This window comes from Pseudorca crassidens, chromosome 13, assembly GCF_039906515.1.
Source record: "Pseudorca crassidens isolate mPseCra1 chromosome 13, mPseCra1.hap1, whole genome shotgun sequence".
NCBI lineage: Eukaryota > Metazoa > Chordata > Mammalia > Artiodactyla > Delphinidae > Pseudorca > Pseudorca crassidens.
This window is the reverse complement of record NC_090308.1, coordinates 28,638,614-28,661,892: the sequence shown is the minus strand read 5'-3', so window position 1 is coordinate 28,661,892 and position 23,279 is coordinate 28,638,614. Positions and strand designations below refer to the sequence as shown.

The 23,279-nt window shown below is 38.4% G+C and overlaps 1 protein-coding gene across 1 annotated transcript in view; it reads right to left on the bottom strand.

Moving 5' to 3' along the window:
* SGK1 (serum/glucocorticoid regulated kinase 1) overlaps window positions 1-23,279 on the bottom strand; it is a 111,182-nt gene that overhangs the window by 15,602 nt on the left and 72,301 nt on the right. Inside the window, exon 3 of the mRNA XM_067702033.1 lies at window positions 14,832-14,907. Coding sequence (XP_067558134.1) covers window positions 14,832-14,907 — 76 coding nt within the window. The remainder of the gene's footprint in view (window positions 1-14,831; window positions 14,908-23,279) is intronic.

Here is a 23,279-nt window from a genome sequence, read left to right as displayed (position 1 = left end):
GTGCTACTATTTTAAATCTCCGGTGACTCCCTGGACCTTGAGTTCCCTGAAGACCAGATAACACAAACAATTCAGGTTTCTCTCCTGCCTAACAGTCTCCAATCAAACATCACTTACACAGTGTCACTTATTCTGTTTCCGTTACTTGCATATTAGTTTTATTAGCTGACTTTCTGAGTGTTTGTTGTTTGTCTCCCCCAACTAATAAGTAGTCTCTGTGAGCCAGGGATAGTACCTATTTTTCCTTTTTTTTTTTTTTTTTTTTTGCGGTATGCGGGCCTCTCACTGTTGTGGCCTCTCCCGTTGCGGAGCACAGGCTCCGGACGCGCAGGCTCAGCGGCCATGGCTCACGGGCCCAGCCGCTCCGCGGCATGTGGGATCTTCCTGGACCGGGGCACGAACCCGTGTCTCCTGCATCGGCAGGCGGACTCTCAACCACTGCGCCACTGGGGAATCCCGATAGTAGTACCTATCTTGTTCTCCAGAGTATCCCTGGTGCCCCAAAGAGTACCTGATCCGTAGAAAATGCTTAATACATGAAATGGTTTAATAATACGCCCCTTATATATTGTTGGGCATAAGATTTGTTCTCAACCAAATTTAGTTTTTTTTTCCCTTCACCAAATAATCAAGGGTATGTTTCCCTAGCAGTCACTTGACACCTCACTGTAAAACGCAAGACAAAATCAAACCAAACAACCCCCCACTCAGGCTTAACTATTATATTACATATTATATTATGCTACTCAGTAGCTTCAGAAAATTGAGGGACTAGATTTTATACATGAGGTACATGAAGATTTTGAAATCAAGGCTTTGGGTCCAATGGGATCATTAAACAAGCATATTGAATAACCATTTTTTGAGAGAACTAAAGTAGATGCCCTTTTCTACAGACAACATTCAATGGATAGTTCGTCAAGTCCAGAGAATCAAACCATTGGGAGGGTAGCCATCTAGGTTTTCATCTGCCCAGGCTGGGAAAATGTCCATTTAGCCTCTTGTTCCAAGGACCACAGATGAATCTTCCAATGAGTCAGAAAAATGTATCCTCCTTTTACTTTCCTTACTTTGCCCCTCAAATTCTCCTTTGCCCCCAAATTCTTTGCTGTCTATAAAGATAGAATTTACAAATGAGAGTCCCATTAGGTTTCATGATACTTTACTTCTGTTTTCATCTAAAAGCCTTCTGATCTGTTCCTGTTATGAGCCTCCCCAGTATTTTTAGGGGCTGTACTGATCATGTTCGTGAGCCTTGACAGTTGACTATGAACTGTTCTTTAAAGAAAGTGAAAACAAGCATAGGCCGGTCAGAGAGGCAGTCTGGTGCTCTCAGGGTCTCTTCCTGGCCTTCTATGATTGCCCTGCATAATCTCTAAAAGCAGAGGTACCCTCGGTAAATGATGGTAGCAAAATGTCACACTGTCTCTGCAGATATGTAGGAATAAAGGGAGGGAAAATCCTCTTCATTAATGATACCGCATGAATTTGGTGTATAGAAAAGAATGCCGTCATAACCTGTTTGACTTTTGTCACTCAATCAACTTTCTCCAGCAGCTCCAGAACCTCACTTCCAGCCTGAGAACATGGAAGATGACACAGCCACCTCACAGAATCCTTTCTTTCTATCTTGCAGTCATATATATAAAGTTTTTCCATAACTTTCATATTGCCAGAAAACCTGAATGAACATTTAGTCCAAAACCCTTCTACACTATATCTTTGTAAAATATCCTTCTCTACGCAATGATGAGGTCTTGATAAAAGGGCCCCTAGTGTGCAGTGCCACCCTGGACAAAGGAGTTTTAAAGCCATAGCAGAATGACCACCATGTTGTCAGAAGCGTCTAGAGCCACTGGCCATGCGCAAGTGGTGCAGATGCTTAGTACCAAGTCGGTGGGTAAATTGCATTGTCATACCTCTGTGGTTATATGCAAGCACAAATGTATTAGTTCTCCAGAGAAAGAGAACCAATAGTATATGGGCAGAGAGAGAGAGAGGGAGAGAGGGAGGTTGATTTTCAGTAATTAGCTCACAAGATTATGGAGGCTGTCAAATCCAAAATCTGCAGCTCTGCAGGGTGGGTCAGCAGGCTGAAGACTCAGGGAATAGCAGTTCAAGCCCGAAGGCTCTCTGCTGGCTGCAGAATTCCTCCTTGCTTGGGGGGGCGGGGGGGCGGGGGGTGGGGATGGTGGGGTGGTGTGTGTGTGTGTCAGTTTTTGTTTTATTAAGGCTTTCAGCTGATTGGGTGAGACCCACCAGCATTCTGGATGACAATCTGATTTACTCAAAGCCCGCTGATTTAAATGTTAATCTCACACAAGAAATACTCTCACAGAAACATCTAGAAGTGTTTGACCACATATCTGGAAACCATGGCCCAGTCAAATTGATACATAAAATTAACTATCACAAGACCAGTCCTTGTCAATTTGGACCCATATGCATCTCCTTAAATCTCACTTAATCTCCATAAAAGGACAATGACAAGGTCATACTTCCACCTAAAATGATACAACTATCCTGCTTACAACCAAAAACCTACTAATACTCTCCCTAGAAGAGGGTGCAAAGTCCTTGCAGGAGGTCTACGGTTCTTCTTGCCCATGAATTATTATTATATACATTTATTTTATTTTATATATTATTATATAAATAAATAAATATTATTATTTAATTATATATATTAATTTTATTATTATAGATATTATTATTATTATAATCCCATGCCTCCTTCCAAGCAAAATGAGCAACCAGGTGCACTCCTCTTAAGTTCTGCACACAGAGCGGATTTTCCTTCACTACTGGCCTCCAGCTATGTCCCAGAAAGGGGGTATCATATTGCAGCTGTCCACTTCTGTGATCATATCAGAGAACTCAGTGATTATATCAGTAACTCTGTGGTGTCATCCATCACATGAGGGTATGACACACAGCTTCATCTCACACAGAGATAGGAAAATGCAAGAACCCGCAGACTTGATACTAAGCACTTGCATTTTTATTTCCTGAGGATTCTACATCTTCATTTGCTTTTTTCTTAGTGCTTGGTAGATTTGGGTATGTTTCTTTATTTTTAGGACATTCCTGGCTGGCTTTAATATTTGGGTTCTGTCGTTTTCTAGTCCTCCCACTCTCTTTTTAGCTGATAATTTGCAACCTATTCTTAGTAACCCAATGAAAGTTAGGCACTGCCATCAGTTTACCAAGCCAAACTTCAAAGAAAGATTACTGTGAAGCGCTAACTACACTATCTGATATCCACTTAATATATTTGAAAATATTGTGTAAAAGTACGGAAGGCATTGTCTTGACACTAGACAATTTTTGTGTGAAATTCAGAGGGTCACCTAAAGCACATTTCATATTTCACACAGTGGCACCATAACTTGGCAACTAGGAAGTAGCCAAATACCCCAGATATCAGGATATGACACCTTAGGACTTCTGATGCCTAAAAAAGCCCTGACTTGTATTTTTTTTTTTTTTTCGATATGCGGGCCTCTCACTGTTGTGGCCTCTCCCGTTGCGGAGCACAGGCTCCGGACGCGCAGGCTCAGCGGCCATGGCTCACGGGCCCAGCCGCTCCGCGGCATGTGGGATCTTCGCGGATGGGGGCACGAACCCGTGTCCCCTGCATCGGCAGGTGGACTCTCAACCACTGCGCCACCAGGGAAGCCCTCTCCTACTTATTTTTATATCTCAGCTTAAAACCCTAAGATGAAAATTAAAAGCTTCGATCTTTTGCTCAGATGACACATTTCAGTGAGAGATGTTTATTCTAGACTAGTTAATAAGAGTAAATTTATTTTTGTTTTTATTATTATTTCCTTGATCAGAACTTCTATGATTAGCCATTAGAGCCTAATTTTCTAAAAGCATATGGTCATCCCATCAGTCGTTTTTGATAGTACTATTTGTTTCTGAGATGGGATTATAGAATCCTTTTAACAAGATTAGTTGTCACACACACACACACACACACACACACACAAACTGATGGTTTGGTCAGAAGTTTCAGATATATTAACTACTTCTGTTATTTATTTTTCTATTTTGTTTCATAATCACCATTTCACAAAAAATATAAGTGACAGCTAAAAGAATAAAAATAAGCTTTTTTTAAGACCACAAGAAAATTACAGAGAAGAAACTAAACAGATGTGAACAAAAGATAGGAATCATGAATAATACCTCCCTTTCTACACTAAATAAATATGGTCACTTAGAGAAGTTACTATAATGTTATTTGTTTATAAAACTCTGTTTAAAATTGCCTTGTATCCTATCCTCATTTAGAGCAAATGAATATTCCAAAGAAATAAGACTATTACTATCGTTAGTATCTACAATGATTCTATTTCACAATTCACAAACTATTGCTTAAAAATCTAAAACCTTAGAATACAAACATAGATCATCATGAGAGACCTATCTGAAATTCATTCTTCAAATCATGTTGTTTATATCTCTTTTAATGTACAAACGTAAATCCAGTTTAGCAAGTTCTATTTAACAAGTCTTGAGTTTACCTTTTAAAAGAAAAAGCATTTTCTTTTTTCTCTTTACCACCTTGTAAATACTGTACTTTTATATCTACAACCTGCTCTCATAAGCATCACTGATGGCCCATTGCCTTCTGACTTTTCCTTTAATAATAGGAACAAATAACCAAAGAGTAGAAAGGAGTACATAGTTTCTGTCTAAGCCCCACTTGCCACTCTTCTCTGCATCCTTCTTTCTGTCTCTTTCCACTTTCCATATTCTTTTCTTAGGACTGTCATTATTTAAGATCATCAGTTTCTGTAAGGTTGACAGGGACTTTGTAAAATTCCCCCAAGACAAGACTGCTATTCCTTTTCCATCTCTTTTCTTAAAACAGTATAGAGGGTTAGACCTAATATTACACACATTGTGTATATATATACATTATATATAATACACATTGTATACCATTTTAATATTATTAAAATATTAATATTTAAAAAATACTAGAAAGTACATTTACATAAAGATGTCAGAGAGGAACAAATACACCAGCCATAGCTAAAGTACTTCCAGGAATAATAGTAAAAGTTTCTAACACAAGTAGTCTTGTCAGAACATGGTGCTGCTGGATCTAACATTGTCTTTCCTATAAGAGCCAATTATTTTTCCTCACAGAGCAATTCTTTCTGATTTTCACAGCCTGCTTTCTGATCATTTATCTCACAACGAGACTGGGTGAGGGCATGTGTTTGGACCACTGTAGACCCATTGCCATTTCCAAAAATAACCCAACCACCACTCACTTTAGTTCTACTGTATTTTTGTGTCATGTGTGCAAAGGACAGGAGAGTTCACAGCCAGCACACTAAAAGCTCCTTTTCTCTTTGTTTTAAAGTTTGAAACTATTGTATATATATGAAAGTTGGAGTTTTTATTTGAACAGCACTGACAGCCTCATTTCATGCTGTTCATATTATTGTGAACAGATTCTATTGATGTTAAAAGGATCTTAGGGACTGTGAACATCCCTACAGTATTCCTGATAAACATTTATTGAGCTATCACTTTAATTTCTCACTGGACTCACCTCTACTTCCAGGGCTATCTCTACCATTGTCAACCAGCATCAATCAGTAAAGTTCTTTCTTAGACTGTGTTCAAATATCCTCATGAACGTTTTATAAGGAATGGTTCTCCTGCATGTTCTAAAGCCAGGCACTTCAGTGATGCTAAGGACATACCGCTAAGCAGAAATGAACATGTTCCTCTTTGTAACTTCCACAGTTTAGGGCATCTATTATAATAGCCAACACTGAATGATTATACTAAGTGGCAGACACTGTGTTTTAGTGCTTTTTATGCAATTTCTCAATTAACCCTCATAATGACTCTATGAAAAGCTGTTACAATACCCTTATACATTCTTAAGATCTGAGGCTTAAAGAGGTAAACGTTGGTTGTGTGATGCCACATAGCTAGTAATGGCAAAAACAGAATGCACAATGACCTACTGTATAGCAGAAGGAACTATACTCAATATTATGTAATAATCTATAAGGGAAAAGAATCTGAAAAAGAATGTATATATATAAAACTGAATGGCTGTGCTATATAACTGAAACTTACATATTGTAAGTTACATATTGTAAATCAACTATACTTCAATAAAAAAAAATTTAAAAACCCAACAGAATGAAAGTGTAGGTTTTTCTGATACCAAAAGCTTTGCTTTTAACGATTAAAATACTCTTCCTCTCTATCTGTTTTAAAAACCAATCGTTCACATATCTGTAGGCAGCAATCATGATTTTAACTTGTATTTAGACTACTTTATTCAAAGTTCACCTGTGTCTGTCCAGTTTGTTTACCTAAGCTTTCCAGGGAGAAAACTGTTGCTTCCTTGTCCATAGAACCTAGCAGAGTGCAGGGCAGAAAGAGATACACTATATCTAATTTCTGTAAAACAAACCTTGTATCTACCTTAATTTCCTCCTCTTCCCAACTGCCTCACCCAATGGCAAGATCACAAGTCAGTTGGAATCTCCTCCTTCACTTACTGCTATTTCCCCAAATACTTGTGTCCACATTCAAGCTACTTTCATTACAAAGCTCCCCTGTTACCTTTTTGAAGCTGTAGAAAGAGAACCAGAAGAGTTTCCAGGAGATGTGACTTTTCAGCTCTGTGTCTTAGAATTTATGACTAAATATTTAGCTCTGGGCAAAGCACTTAACTTCCTTTAAGTGTCCTCAGGGTTAACACCCATTTAGTTAATCCCTCAGGGCTTGATAGGAAAGATCAGATGAGATTAGGTATGGGTGAACAATTTGAAAACTCAAGTGTGTTATGTAATTTAATACCTATAAGAACAGTGCAGCTGAACTATTAAATGTAAAATTTTCCTCTAAGTGCCAAAATTTTAATCAGTGGAAAGAGCTGATTGCCACATGCTTCTGAGGAAAAAAGGTCAGAGATACACTGTTCATTGAAGTCTATTCCAAAGGCCCCAGCCCACCCTAAACCATTTTTTTTTCTAAATCCTTTTGCATTTTCTTTTTGTTGTCAATTTACACCTTCATAGAATAAAGGAGTTTCAGAGTAAGAAAGAATCCTAGAATCAATTGACTTCAATCAACTCTCACTTTACCAATGAGTTTGCTCGGGGCTCCCTGCCCTAAATTTTTTTTTTTTTTTAATCTTAAAAAGTATTTATTGAGATCTCTCTGTAGTGAATCAAGTGGGTGTAGTGAATCAAGTGGGTGTAAAGTGGCATAAACACAGCATTGAAAATCAGCTAAACCCCATTATAAAAATAAATTACAAAAAAAACAAAGGCAGTGAAAGAGAGAGAAATTCTTACAAAATTTGTTCAGGGGCTGTGATGCAACCTGGATTGACCACATCTAGACCCACAGCTGGATGAGACCTAAGGCTGGACACTCTTGGGGCTGAGAGGATTGGTGAGGTTGGGTGAGCAAATGCAAACCCATTCCATGGGTCCCAAATCTCCAGGTTCAGGGGAATCTTCCAAGAGCTAAAACATGCATAGGAAACCCAGAGGATGGTACACCGTCTGATTGGGAAAGGTTTCTAAAACGCACCTCCTCTATTCATCTCCTGGTGATTCACTGCTGCCTAAATTTTAATTCTATTCTCAACTCTGGGCATCCTGGATTCACACAAACCTCCCTGTCGCTAGGCTCCAACCCATCCATCCCACCCCTCCCTTCCTAATCCGTCACTCTCTATCCTGCATCCACCCCTCTCTGTGGGCCATTTCATCCCAGGGAAAGCCCGTTTTCATGTCATTGGCCCATTCTCCTTATTACATACAATTTTAAAGTTGTAAATAATTTTTCTTCAAATTTTGTAGACTGCGTTTATATTTGACCAGATAAAATATTTCTGATATTAAGGCAACGATCTAAAACCCTTTTTTCAAATGATACAAATGAACTTCTAGAAATAGACCCACAGACATAAAAAACAAACTTATGGGGTTTCCCTGGTGGTGCAGTGGTTAAGAATTCGCCTGCTAATGCAGGGGACATGGGTTTGAGTCCTGGTCAGGGAAATAAGATCCCGAATGCCAATCAGCGAGGCCAAAAAAAAAAAAAAAAAAAGAATGCTGGGGAATCAGAAAAATAAAATTGTGAAAAAACTGCTAGTTTAGCTTTGAGTCAAACAGCAGAAATAATGAGTAATTTTGGTCATAATCAAGAGGAAGAGAAAGTTGTGAGTTTAACAAAGGGAGAAACAGACTTTGCTCCAACTGTAAAACTTACCTGACACAATGCGAGGGAGAGAGAGGGGGCTTCTCTGCGCTGAGCTGGAGGAGTCTATAGTCACATGTTTACACATTCACACACTAGGCAGCAGGACCATCATGAGGATTGGAATTGATAATGTTTTGCTATCAAACTTAAATGCTAGATGCGCGTGACTCTAACTTTAAACAGGAAAGTTTTGAAATGACATTTTGCTACTCGCTGGAATAAACAACCCGTCCTTGAACTGGGAACACTCTAAGCCATTGTAAATGGTTAAAGTCATGCAAAACTAAGTGCGTTTCTGCTTTATGGACCATAGCTTAAGAATGCAATATTTTATCTAAATGAATAGGCGATGTCTAAGGTTCTTTCCAGTGTGAGGGTTTTATGTCCAGCCATATGTTTACTTTCAGGAAGCTTATCAGTGCTGTGTATGGGGACCCAGATAACAGAAGACAGTGAATGATGAGCTTCTTGGTTCAGAGAGAAGAAAAAAACAAAACGAAACAAAAAAACAAGTTATGGGTTCAGAAAAGTATGAAATAGTAAGAGTAATGACAAAATAAAATGTATTCTTCTTTCAACCCATAGATTGTAGACCTTATATATGGCGGGGGGATGAGTGTTCAGGTTTGTATAAATGACATAATTCTTTCTCCAAGTAAAAAGAGCTGTCATAAATTGACCACTAACTGTATGCTAGACAGAGTTCTAAGTACCTTTACCTGAATTATCTCCTTTAGCCCCCACAAAACTGTAATCTATTATAATATTCCATTTTTGCACGTGAAAGAAATGGAAGCACAGAAAGGTGAAATCATTCCTGCAAAGTCACACAGGTAATAAGCATTGAACTTGGTGGCAAACTCAGGCGGCCTTACTCAAGAGCTCACAGCACTAATCACAGCAGAAAGTAAAGTGTTGAGCAGTTTCCTGCTGCTCCATGCGTGGCTCACTGGGAAGCATGGCCAGATGGTCTGCTGGTCAGCACTGATGTGAGTCCAGTTGGCTGAAAGAGATGCGGTTCAGAAAACTGAGGATGATTATGGCTTCCTGATCTAAGATGAAGGGAATAAATACCAAGTTTGATTTGGAAAGCTTTGAGCGGCAGAAGTACGGGATATCAGAAGCAGCCAGGAGCATGCCCCCGTTTTCTCCAAAGCCTACCTCCATCTCTGATCCCATGGGTGGCATTATGTGATATTTGGAATTTCTCACTGTGGGTAAGGTGGCTTTCATTACTGAGATAGCTACCTTTTTTAGTTAAGACCTGAGTAATGAGGTCAGTCTACTTAAGAGATCTTCTTGTATCCACAGATTTTTACCAAATGGTTTATCTCTAATAGCAAGAGGCAAAGTCTACACTGGCCAACAAGTATCAGATGGAAAGTTTCTGTGGAAGCAGATTGTGTTTAACTTTTCTCACATTTCTTTTTGTTGGCAGGGTGAGGGGGTTAGATAATTCCATATCTTGAGGAATGAAGCAACAGTTTTCTGGATATTAAATGAGAGTGTTTTGCTTTTTAAGAATAAAAATCTAGAAGTTATATTTTCTCCACTTTGAAAGATCTATGGAATGAAGTCCTCCCTCTCCTTATATTAACGCAATGATCAAATTTTATGTATTCTCTGAAACACTGAAATATTTCTGTAGTCCATATGTTTTCAAACTATGCATCTTTTCATTTCTACATTTGGTACAAAAATTACTGCTCTCATATAAATATGAATATACCTCTTGATATTGATTTCTACATCCCCAGAAATTTGGGCTGAATTTTAAAATGTGATGAATCATTAAAAAATATAGGGCTTCCCTGGTGGCGCAGTGGTTGAGAGTCTGCCTGCCGATGCAGGGGATACGGGTTCGTGACCCGGTCCGGGAAGAACCCACATGCCGCGGAGCAGCTGGGCCCGTGAGCCATGGCCGCTGAGCCTGTGTGTCCGGAGCCTGTGCTCCGCAACGGGAGAGGCCACAGCAGTGAGAGGCCCGCGTACTGCAAAATAAATAAATAAATAAATAAATAAAAAGAAATAATGATAATCCTGAAAATATAAGGGAAAATTTAGTTTTCTTTCTGGAAAAAATTTGCACAATAATGAATCTTCCTCTTTAATTTTTGCTTGAAAGAAATCTAGACATTTTGAACATCCCAAGGGTAGAATTGCATTTTGTTCAAAGGTGACTTCAAGTAAGAGCCCAGGGAGAACATCAAGGAGGTACATTTTCCTACCAGGCAAAACAGGTGCCCAGTTAAAACCATGGCCCTTGCAAAAGAAACCTTATTGTTTAACTGCTTCATTATCTGACTTCCTCTAAGTAAATACCATTATCTGTGTTGCCAATAATAGTACCTGGAAAAACACACATTCTGAAAGTGTGAGGAAACTCATCCTACCTTGAAATTCTCATTTAAGAGGATGTTACAGGCTACTGAAGGACTAGCAATTGAAAAACAAAGGTGGGCCAAAACAAACAAATCAGGTTTTAAGGCCTAAAAACAAAGATAATAGGAAAGAGCCTAAACTTTTGCAGCCTGTTTGCTTTTGTCAGAACAAATGCTGGGAATGCACAAGACAGTCAAGTCCAATGAAAAGAAGTGTGGGTGGGAGGATTATGGGTGGTTAATTTTCCATTTCTTTCCTATGATGAACATATGCTACTTTCATATTATATTTTTTAAAAAAGCTTTTAAAAAATTACTTTTGTTTCCCCAACTACCATATCTGCATATGGCAAATGAGCACGCCAGCCCCATCCTCTGGTAGTCAGGCAAAAAGATAATGGGTATGAAAATCCAGGCAATCTCACCAGATTTCAGGGTGAGCTAACCCTCAGTAATTCCCTACTTCAAAACAAAAGATTTTTTAATTTAACTTCTATTTCTATCAAGCAATCTTGACTAGTTACCTCCAATATTGAACTCTACTTAAACTGTGTATTGAGACTATTCATTAGATTAAGTAAGTAAAATACGCTGTGATGATGGCTGGCTTTGAATGGAAATAATCCATTCACTGAAATATATTTGCTGGAGGAAATGATGGAACCATTTTATCACAATTATTTCAGGAACTGGGAAAAGTTACCCTAATAAAATTCATACTATGACCAGAATATTGCCTTGGTAAACAATCCATTTGCAGGCTTGTAAATTTGCATGTTGCAGAAGGCTGTGGAGTTGCTTTAGCTTGTGTTTACACCTAACAGAATTGAAGGCATCTAGAAGTTTTAGTTGGGGTGCTGATGTCCTGATGAAGAAAGGGCGTGCTGCAGTGTAGAAACTACCGCAGAAACAACTGCATCCCTCAGATTCAAATTCTAAGAAAACTACTAATAGACTAGAAGAGTGTTTAACTTCCTAAACCTCAGAGTTCTACATCTTAAAGAACATTGATTCTATTCTAGACACATCATAGTCAAACTGATAAAAGCCAAAGATTAAAAAAAAAAAAATTAAAGCAGCCAATGAAAGACAACGTATTACATTCAGGGTAACAATAATTTAAATCATCACTGACTTCTCATCAGAAACTATAGAGAGAAGAAGACCTTGGACCAGCATCTTTAAAGCGATAAAAGAAAAAAAAAAAGTCATCAACTTAGAATTTTATATCTAGAAAAACATATCCTTCAAGAATTAAATAAAAATATTTTCATGTATAAAGGCATATCATAAAGATAAAAGAAAACTGAGAGATGTCATTGCCGGAGAATCACTGCATTATAAGAAACACTAAAAGAAGTTTTTCCAGGCTAAAAGGAAATGATTTCTGAGGAAAAGTGGATCTTCAAGAAGAAATGAAGAACATCAGAAATGGTAAACGTCTCAGAAAACACAAAGGGTGGTTTTCCTTTAGATACGTTATACCATTGGTTTAATTTCATATGTAGAAGTGATGTATATTACAACCATAATGTAAAGCATGGGACGAGTAGTGGGATAAATAGACCTATACTGTTTGAAGTTTTCTATAATGGTCTGTGAAAACTTAGTTATTAATTGTAATCCTTAGAGTCACCACTAAGCCAATATATAAATTAATATTGAATTCTAAAACATACTCAAATAACTAGAGAAGTCATAAAAGGAAGGATAGCAGACGAAGAGAAGGGTCATGAGGAAGACAAATATCAAGATGGTATAGTTATATCTAACAATTACATTAAGTGTAATTTAATTCCAAGCAAAAGCAGAGATTGTCAGATAGTCTTTAAAAGGAAAACTTAACTATATGAGGTCTATATGACAAGCACTTTAACGATAAGACACAGATAGGTTGAAAGTAAATGGATAGAAAAGATATATCACATGAAGAGTAGGTGTCAGAAGGTTGGCTAGGCTATATTAATGTCAGAAAAAAAAAAAAAAGACTTCAAATGAAGACTTTTACCAGAGATAAAGAGGAACACAATTCATCAGGAACTTACAACAATTATAAGAGTGTATGTGCTTAATATCAGAGCTTCAGAATATATAAAGTAAAAATGGACTGAACTTTAAAAAGCAAAAGATAATTCTACCACCATAGGTGGAGATTTTAATACCCATGTCTCAGTCATTGACTGAACAGCTACCTCTCCCACCAAAGCACTAAACATAGACCTTAGTCTAAGAAGTGATTATTGGAGAGGATCTTTATTAAGCGAGCTGCTACTACAGAAGTGATACTATCTTTGTAACCCCATTGAAGATGCAATAAAAATTTTTTTAAAGTTTTTAAGATGAGTAGATCCAGAGCATTCCTATTACTATTTCTGTACACGTTCTGCAGTAGTTTTTCTTGTAACATAATTTCTCCAGCTCCAAAAAGTACCTAAGCAGCATTTTCTGGGTCTGGCCCATACAGATTCCCTTCTAATTCCATTCTCTTTGCATAACTTTAAGAATCACTTATTTATTTATTAACATCTTTATTGGAGTATAATTGCTTTAGAATGGTGTGTTAGTTTCTGCTGTATAACAAAGTGAATCAGCTATACATATACATATATCCCCGTATCTCCTCCCTCTTGCATCTCCCTAGAAATGCAAATCAAAGCTACATTGAGGTATCACCTCACACTGGTCAGAATGGCCATCAACAAAAAATTTACAAGCAATAAATGCTGGAAAAGATAGGGAGAGAAGGAAACTCTCTTGCACTGTTGGTGGGAATGTAAATTGATACCGCCACTATGGAGAACAGAATGGAAATTCCTTAAAAAACTAAAAAAAAATCATTTAATTGTTATGTTTTGTTCTACATGGCTCCTTCACAGCATACGTGCTGTAGATCTTAATAGTAGTATTAGTCGGTGGACAGCTTGTTTATTTTGTGGCTGTACTACTAATGGACCACAATGATGGCATAAATAGGCCAATTCACTTTCATGTTTCTTCATCTTTCTTCAAAGGACATAAAACAGACAGAACAGTTTTTTTGACAGATGAAATTGATAATAAGTTTACTGTAAGCCTGGTCTTTGAAAAAAAGGCAGCAGAGTGTTTTTCCCTCTCCAACCCCTCCTGCTTCTGCTAATAGGCATATTCTCTGACTCTCTTTTATAAAGAAAAGATTAAAGCACCAATTTAGCTCATGCTGCTTCTCAGAGGAGAGCTGCTTCTTCCTAGGAAGAGTGATACAGAACTGAGCACGCAGGTTCTCCATCCCCCTCCCAGCCCTGAGGTTCTCTGCTCATGAGCTTTGGATGTCAGCTACCCTCTTTCAGCATCTGATCTCATCTATCATGTGTGCCCCTCTATTTCATAGGGTTGGCCCAAACACTAAATTAGGTTTTTGTGAACACACTGAGATCTATACAAATATACAAACCGTGAGGCCTAATACAAATATTAGGTATCACCACAATTCTCCACTTAATTAGACCCTATTTAATTAGAGAAGGTGAAAGCTCTAGGATCACCCTCTGAATTATTTTGTTTCTTTTACTGACCCTTCTCTTCTCAGTTCTAGTGTCTTTACTTGGTGTCATTAGGCCTCATGGTTCAATGTGTTTGTGGAAAAGAATGAAAAGATGTTATGTCTTCAGTTTCCTATAAAAACATACCTACCCTTGGTCCGAGTGTAATTTTTAATTACACATGCGAAGCATATTCTCCAGTCTCAGAAAGTAGCATTCCTCTGACTGTGATTAGATTTATACTTCGGGATTGATAGTGCAAGTCATACTTGCCCTCCACTGAGTATTTGGAATATGACTCACCTTAGGGTTTTTAATCCCTTCCTTCCTTGGAAGAGACACTTGAATCAGTATATTTGCCCACCTTATCTTATTTCTCTGTCCTCCACTCCAGGAAATAGACTCATGCTTTGTTCCCCCAACACTTGATTATACTTCACAATTCATCAAGCTGTACTTAATGGTATACATGCTTTAGAAATTGAAAAAGAAGATAAAATAAAGAGACTTATAAAAAAGTGATTGTGAAGTACATTCAAGTGTTGGACTATGTATAAAGAAACAAACAAGCAAAACCAAAAATTTCCCCTAAACCTTGCCTTTGTGTGGGGCTTTACCGCCGCATGCTTTCTATATATCACAGGGCCAGAATGTATTTTTCCAATAATACCTGAGTCATCATTAGTCCAGAAGGTTCTTGGGTCAGGCTTGGACAGGATGTTGGCATGATTACATGGCTCTTTCACCTTGAAAACAGAAGGAGAAAAGAAATGATGTGAAAAAATTGCTTCACTGTTTCAGTTGTTTCAGGCCTACAGTTCTACAGAAAAGATTCCAAGGCTGAAACTAGAACATAAAGTGCATCTGTGACCTGATTAGGGTGACCAACCATGCCTGCTTTGTCCAGGACTATGCTGGTTGTGTCACTGAAAGCCCCATATCCTGGGAAACCCTTCAGTCCTGGGCAAACTGGGATGGATGGTGACCCTATGCCTATTCACTGCCAGGGCTCATGGGGGCTGGAGTTCAGCCTCCTACTTTGCTCCCTCATTCTTGTGCCTTTTGCATAACACAAACTGCACAGCTGGACGCAGAGGCCCTGCATGATTAGCAAGCATTTTCATGTAAGAATATCCATCACATAAAAAGCATTTTGGGGAATCCCCTGGTGGTCCAGTGGTTAGGAATCCGCATTTCCTCTGTGAGGGCAGGGGTTCCATCCCTGGTCAGGGAACTAAGATCCCGCGTGCTGTGTGGTGTGGGCAAAAAAATAAAAATAATAAAATAAAAAGCATTTTGGACTTCTACGTAGCCAAGATGGTACTTTTAGTATATATGCTTGGGAAAACACATAATAAGAAAGAGCTACTTTTAATTCAGTTGCACTTTAATATGAATTCTTCTTTTATAATTATAGCAGAATCTTTCTTTTTAAATAGTAGCACATGCATATATGCAATATGTATTACTTATTCAACCTAAAGACTCTGCCTGGTGCACAGCACATCCAACTAATAGAATCTTTCAATAAATACCAGGGAACAGTAATGATCCTTTTTTTTTTTTTTTTGCAATTTTCTATAATTGTGATGTGTGATTTTCAAACATATATTCAATTGGGGAAATATAAATCTTAGTGTTCAAATGGATGTTCCATTTATATATATTTTGTAGTAAGATCATTTGATTACTGTGAAAATTCTCTAGTATTTTACTATTTAATGGGTAAATTCCTACCATTGCAGCAACAAAGTACTCAAAGTATTCTTTCCATTGCAGCAAGAATGTCACTAAGTACATTGCTAAGTTCTGTTGACATTTTCTTTCCATAGCAAATCTCTACTGATGAAAGAATCAGTGTGTCCATTTTCAATCGGACACAAGCTCTTTCTCTTGTCCTGAACTAATACCAAGGAACGTGTAGAAATCAAGATCTCAAAGGGCTCTTTGCACCCCTATGATTCACAATAGCCAAGAGGTAGAAACAACCTAAATGCTTATGGACAGATGAATGGATAAAGAAAATGTAGTAGACACATACAATGAACTATTATTCTGACTTAGAAGGAAATCCTGTCATATGCAACCACACGAATGAAGCTTGAAGACATTATGCTAAGTGAAATAAGCCAGACACGGAAGCACAAATACTGCCTGATACTACTTATAAGAGGCATCTAAATTAGTGAAACATGTAAAAGCAGAAAGTAGAGTGGTGGTTGGCAGGAGCTGGGGGAAGGGGAAATGGGGAGTTGCCATACATTGAGTATAAAGTTGCAGTTATGTAAGAAGATTAAGTTCTAGAGATCTGCCTAGCAACATGTGCCTATAGTTAACATTACTGTATTGCACACAAACATTTGTTAAGAGGGTAGATTTCATATTGTGTTCTTACCTCCCCTCCCCCAACAAGAACATCTAGGAATAGATCATCATCCTATGTCTGTTAGTATATCAGATACACACATAAAATATTTCATACATAAATATGTGAGCAGTCTACATTTTATTAATGGATTTCCTGGTAATGTCGTTTGTTTTAATTGATAGGAACCATCATTTTAGGAGTCAAACTGTGATAAAAAAATATCATTAAAATATAAATCTCCAGGAGAAAAAAAAGAAAGTGTAGACCAGCCCCATGCCATGGATACCAGTTTGAGTGGCAAAGCAAAAACATCCCTCAAATTTCACTAAGCAGCCCCAGTCTAAATTCCTTCAAAGGAATTACCTCTTCCACTAAGTATTACTCCCTTTGTTAGAAAATTCTTTGCAAGTTGAACAGAAGTTTGGATCCTTGAAACTTTCCTCACTGGTTCTAGCTCACTCCTGAGTTACATAGAAGAGATCTACTTTCTCTTTGATAAAATAATACCTAGAATATTAGAAAGTAGCTGTTATGTCTCACCTCAGTCTTCCATTCCCAGGTTAGCTGGCGCTCTTTCCTTCCACTGTTCCTCGTGAAATGGTTTTAAGTCTCTTTATTGAGATCACTGTACCCCAGAAGACATCCTCTCTGGCCTGTGAGCTAATCACCTAGGAGCTTCCAGGTCAGGGACAGATAATAGCCCCTGAAATAAGGAATCGGTTTTGAGGAACAACTCCGGAAGGATTACAAACATTATTTCCAGATGTGAGTAATTGAAATGTTTCTAAGAACCTATAAATCTAACAGAGTGAAAGTAAAAAATTCATTGCTATTTAGCCACACTTTTTTATTTGGAAAGTCCTAGTTGATTTTATAACTATGGACCCACTTGGGAAATTTGCCATGTATGAGCATTCTTCCTGCATTCAGCTCTAATTATCTTGTGTTTCTGTGGCGTTTGTGTCAAATAAACATCATTCCTCCAAATCTCATTTACTTATGAATAATTCTTTATCCCTATTTGTTGGAAAAATCTTCTACGTTGTTGAAGTTGTTCCTGTTAAATTCAGAGTCATCAAGAATGACTTCCTGCTCATTGTGTTATTATCATGGAAGTATTATTATCATGCTGTCTTTTTCATGATTCCCAAGCACCAAAGTACCCACGGCAAGTTATCTATAGAGCTCATGGCGCATATTTTTAGCACAAGTTTATGCAAATTAATTCATAAATATATATACTGCAACTGTTTGTAAGCAATGCCCTAAAACTCACTCCCATAGTTTTAGGTACTTCACAGAAGTAAGAAAAGTCTATATCAGATGTCAGTCCTGCTGGGTCGTCACAAGACCCTTCACAAGTGGCTTCACAAGACCCTTCACAAGACCCTTCACGAAATCCACAGTGGGCTCTTTGGTTTTTTCCTTCTTTCCCATATCAGGTTCCATGATGTTCAGAAGTAAGCAAGAACACTTTAGAGAAATGAAATTTTGTTTCTCAAATTGCTCTAATAAGACTTTAGAAATGTCCCTTGGACACTATCACAGGATGTAAAACCGTCCTGCAAATATTAATTTTGAATTCAGTTCTGTGTATCTGGGAGGAAGAAAAGCATTCCTTGATTTTTTCTCTTGGATGTGTTTATTACATCCAAAATGTATTTATTAAGCATTTGTTTAAGATGCTACCCTGGTTTTTATAAGGACACAAAGGAAACTTGATCATTTGGACTTTATATTCTGATTTGGGAACAGCACGTAGACATCCACAAAGCCATAATGCAGCCTGATACTAAATACCTCCAGGGACTTCCCTGGTGGTGCAGTGGTTAAGAATCCACCTGCCAATGCAGGGGACACGGCTTCAAGCCCTGGTCTGGGAAGATCCCACGTGCTGCGGAGCAACTAAACCCGTGTGCCACAACTACTGAGCCTGTGTGCCACAACTACTGAAGCCTGCACGCCTAGAGCCCGTGCTCCACAACAAGAGAAGCCACTGCAATGAGAAGTGTGCCGCAAAAAAGAGTAGCCCCTGCTCGCCACAACTAGAGAAAGCCCGCGCACAGCAACAAAGACCCAAAGAATAAATAAATTAATTCATTAAAATAAATAAATAAATAAAGTATCTCCAAGAAGAAGTACCTCCGTGAAGAAAGTGGTATGGTTATTAATTTTGATCAGGGTTTAAAGGAAGAAGCAATAGTGTAGGCAAAGCTGTTAAGCAAGGCTTCACGGGAGAGGGAGGATTTGACAGGTTTTCAAAATACTGGCGGGACTTCCCTGGTGGTCCAGTGGTTAAGACTCTGCACTTCCACTGCAGGGGGCATGGTTTCCATCCCTGGTCGGGGAACCAAGATCCCTTATGCTGCGTGGTGCGCGGCCAAAGAAAAAAAATACTGGCAACACTTGGATTGGTGAGCAGCCAGTAAAAAAGTATCCAAAGTGGGCGGAACAATACAAATAAAGGTGTGGGAGCAAAACCTAACAAGGTGTATTTAAGCAACTGTTGGTTGAACAATTTCATGGGAGTAGAAGGCTCCTGGGAGAAATGACTGGAAACTAGGTGGAAGCCAGACAGTGGATAGCTTTGAAAGTCAATGAGTGCTTCACTCTGAGGAAATTCAAGAGACTTGGAAGTTTGTGTGAGATGCCAGAGTCAGAAAAGACCCAAAGTGAGGAGATTAGGAGGCAGCTGTACCATCAGAAGGTACTGGATGAGAGCAGGGTGAACATGGGGACTGTGGATATGGGCAGGAAGGGATGGACGTGAAGGGCAGCTGGAATGATTTGGGAAGACTTGATAAATGACTGAACATGAGGGAAGACAGAGGAGTCCAAAATATTTCAGAACTTTGGAACTTGGTGTGTGGTCCCAGCAGTCCACAGTCGCTGGCAGCTAAAGGGACGATTCTGTATTGTGTTTAAGGTAGCATGACGGGCTTTCCAAGCACATGTGGTCCCCTGTTCATGTGCTAGGTCTTCAGTCCTCCTAGGAGCACTTGCTCATCTCTAACCTCCTCAGACCAGATCCCCTTTGGGTGCCTAGTGGTGAGGTTTCACTTACATAGTCATGTGCAGGTAGGTTTCTCTGGCCTCAACTTTCGGGCTACAATCTTCCACCGCACACAGGGCAGGATGAGAATCCACCCCCACTATTTCACTAGAGCAAACATCCCACAGTCTGCAGATCTAGTATCACTAACCTCCACCCTCATGAAGATGACAGTTTGGACAAGGACAGCAGAAGTCTGATCAAGAGCTTAGTGGAGGAATCCCATCAGAGATCACAAGTCTTATCATGCAGGTCTCCACAAGCTAGTGACTCATCCTCATTCAGTTGCTTAAGGATAATTACATCCATATAACATGGAGAATAGGGATTATTCTTGGCCCCTGAAGATACTGTGATGCTAAGCAACTAGATAACTGTTCTTCCTTTTGTGGCTTTAATTCACTTGTGTCCTTACTGGGATTTTATATTTTTCAGTTTAGCCCTTGTGACTGTGAATTGCTAAAGGCAATTTACCACCCCACCCATTTTGCTTATTTCTGTCTCCTGCCTGGCCCAGCAAGTGTTTCAGTTTCATAAAGTCAAGATATCCAGGTTAAACCTCTATTAAATTAGATGTTTTCTATATTCTACACAAGTGGTAGAGTTCAGAGGATCAGCGACTTGCGGGGCTGGAAGACACTGTTTCTCTCCTTGCTGCTTACTTTATGGACGAGGAAACTGAGGACTAGAGAGTAATGTAGCTTAAGTTAGTGATTATAGAGTCCAAGTCTCCACTGTTACATTTCAGGATGTCAGTTGAGAGCTGATATTGGTTTCTTAAAACTTGGGTTTATCCTCAATTTTGAAAGTAATTTAATTATACATTTCATTTAGTATATATTAGTGGATAACCTATGGTATAGGAGGTACAGTACTAGGACCCACATGCTTAGATGGGAAGCAGATGGATGTGTCCCTGACCTCATGGAACTTATTTTCTAACGCTGGTGATTGAGATGAGCATGATGGAGGCAAAAAATAGGGTGACATGAGTAGGGAGTGGGGCAATATATGGTCATTTTAGATGCTTTAAAGTAGTCCACCTTCTTACATATTTTAATAATATTGCCAGAATCAACAATACACATCTGTATTTGTAAGTTAAAACACAAAGCAAAGCAGGCACATGGAGTTGGTTTGACTGGAATCCAGGTCAAACCTTTATAAATTCTATACCAAAGCATATAATTAAATTCTTAAGTAAAAATTATTTAGGGTCATGGAGTTTGGCGATCAATGTATGTTTACTGACAATGTCATTGATTTGGTAGGACTCAAAAGATGTTAAAGTGGCCAAAGTGAATATATCATAGAATCATAGTATTTTGAGGCTAGAACAGATTTAACAAATGACTTAGTTCAGCTCCTTATTTAATGGATGGGAAAACGGATTCTGAAGGAGGAGGTAAAGTGACCTACAGAAGGAGATACAGAAGTTATTTATATTGTTTATAATACATCCACCATGGTTAAGAGAAACTTCCTTGCATTTATTGTTTATTTTAGATCAAAGTTGATAGAAATAATAAGGTATAGCTGTTTAGAGCATGGACTTTGGAGTCAGACAGACCTGGAATAAAATATGGCAGCCCCACACTTGACTATGCTTGTGACCCTGGGCAAGTTACATAATCTCACTTAGGCTCAGTCTCCTTCCTGGAAAAATTGGCAAAGTTACAGTTAGATTTAAGGTTAGATTTAGCTTCTTCTAGGGTTCAGTCATTGGTAGGAGGTATTATTATCCATGATTATATAGTCAAACACGTTAACAGGAGTATCATGACTTAGAATGGAGGCTGGAAGGGAGAATCTTTTGGTAGAAAAAGTTTACTGTGTTAACTGAATTATCTATGTGCAAACAATATCGGCAAAAGTAAAAAGACTTCTCTCTAGGCATTGTGCTTGCTGAGCACTCAGACTGGAACTTTCTTTGCTTGGACATCTGCATAACTTTCATCTCCTTCAGATATCTATCTGCTCACACATCAGCTCCTCAGGGAAGCCTTTCCCAACACCCTGTTTAAAATGGAAACTTCTTTCCCCTTCCTGCTTTATATTTCTCTACGGCACTTAACACCATCTCATATATAATTGTGTTCTTCATTTTTCTGAAAGGTCTCTTGTAAATTTCATGAGTCCTAAAGGGGTGCTTGGTACATGGTAGGCATTCAACAAACACTTGCTGAATGATTGAATTATTAATCTCTAAACAATTAAAAATGAAGACTATAAATCCCACTCAACTTAAGCTATTTGAGTGAAAAGGATAGTCGTTATGGCAAAATGCAGTGATTTAAAACATGTGTCTTTATTTCCTCTAGTGTTTTAACCCTTTTAAATTCCTGGTGTTGGGGGCCTGAAGTGATTTAGAGTGGGGTCAGCTCAGAGTAGCTGATGCTCCTGTGAATAATTTGGAGTGAAAGAAACTTCTCCCCAGCCCAGCAGTCAGGCTGGGACCTGATCTGATATTTAGCTCCTGACATTACCATTCAAACCATTTTTTTTCTTTGCATAAAGATGTAGAAAATTGTTTCGGCTATACTCTGCTACTAAGTATATTTATTGGAAAAATGATTAATGATTGGCTTTTCATTTTTCAGATTATTGTCTGACTAACACACCATGTAGCTGGGAAAAGATAATCTTCAAAACTCTTTGCATAGGTTCAGACTTCATTCAATGAATCATTTGGATTTGTCCATGACTGATCCATGTCTAGTCCATGATTAGATTTTTCTTTCCTCCATCTAAGACACATTGCTTTCCAGTGGTTTTCCATCATGACTACACACTACAGTGAGGAACTTAAAAAATACATACCAGTGTCAGGGCCCAACGCAAGAAGAGAAGAGACTGGCGAGTCAGTATATTTTTAAGCTCCCCAGGAATCTCTAACATGCTTAAACAAACTTCTGCCACATAGAAGTAACAGGGATTAAGTGGTATTTATCTACTGTGTACAGGGAAGAGACTAAATATGGCTATTTCAGCGTCACTGTACCGTCTAAAGGTAATATAAAGAATGATTCCCAGGCCTGAGTTAAATGATGACCAAACATCCACTCCTAGGCTTTCTGGGCAAAAGAGAAATGTTTTGAATCTCTCGTTGCAAATGACAGCATATTTCTTAGTATTTTTCTCCTTGAGCTTACCTCCAAAAAGGTATTTGACAGGAGGAGAAAAAAAAGTAGAAATCTGGATCTAGATTTTGTGTGAGGTTCTAGGAGAAATATTTCCATTGCTTACCTATACAGAAGCTATGTCAGATTCAAGGCCAATACGATTATAATTTGCTCTGTGCTATAATTCTTAATGTTTAATTTTATTTTAATACAAAAGGCTGATATTCAATTTTCCAGTAACACTTTAACCATAGAGTCTAAATTGGCCAATGCCATTGCCAACAAAGGCGTGGTTTATTTTTCCCTTTGTGAATGGAACTAGACATCTCCATTTAAGTACCTGCTGTCTTTCTCATGCAGTAAGCTAACTGTACAGTATTTAATGGTCTACAGGTCTAAAACTATTTCTTATATGCCTTGGCTTGCACAGAGTGCTTCTGCAAAAACAGTTAATAATCTGTCCATCCCAAGAGTCCAGAATGTTGAGTTAATTTTTTACAGAGGTTCCCAGATGTGCTGGAAGACTCACTAATAGCAAATCCGGCCAACAGTTTTTTAGCTCTCATTTGACCTTTC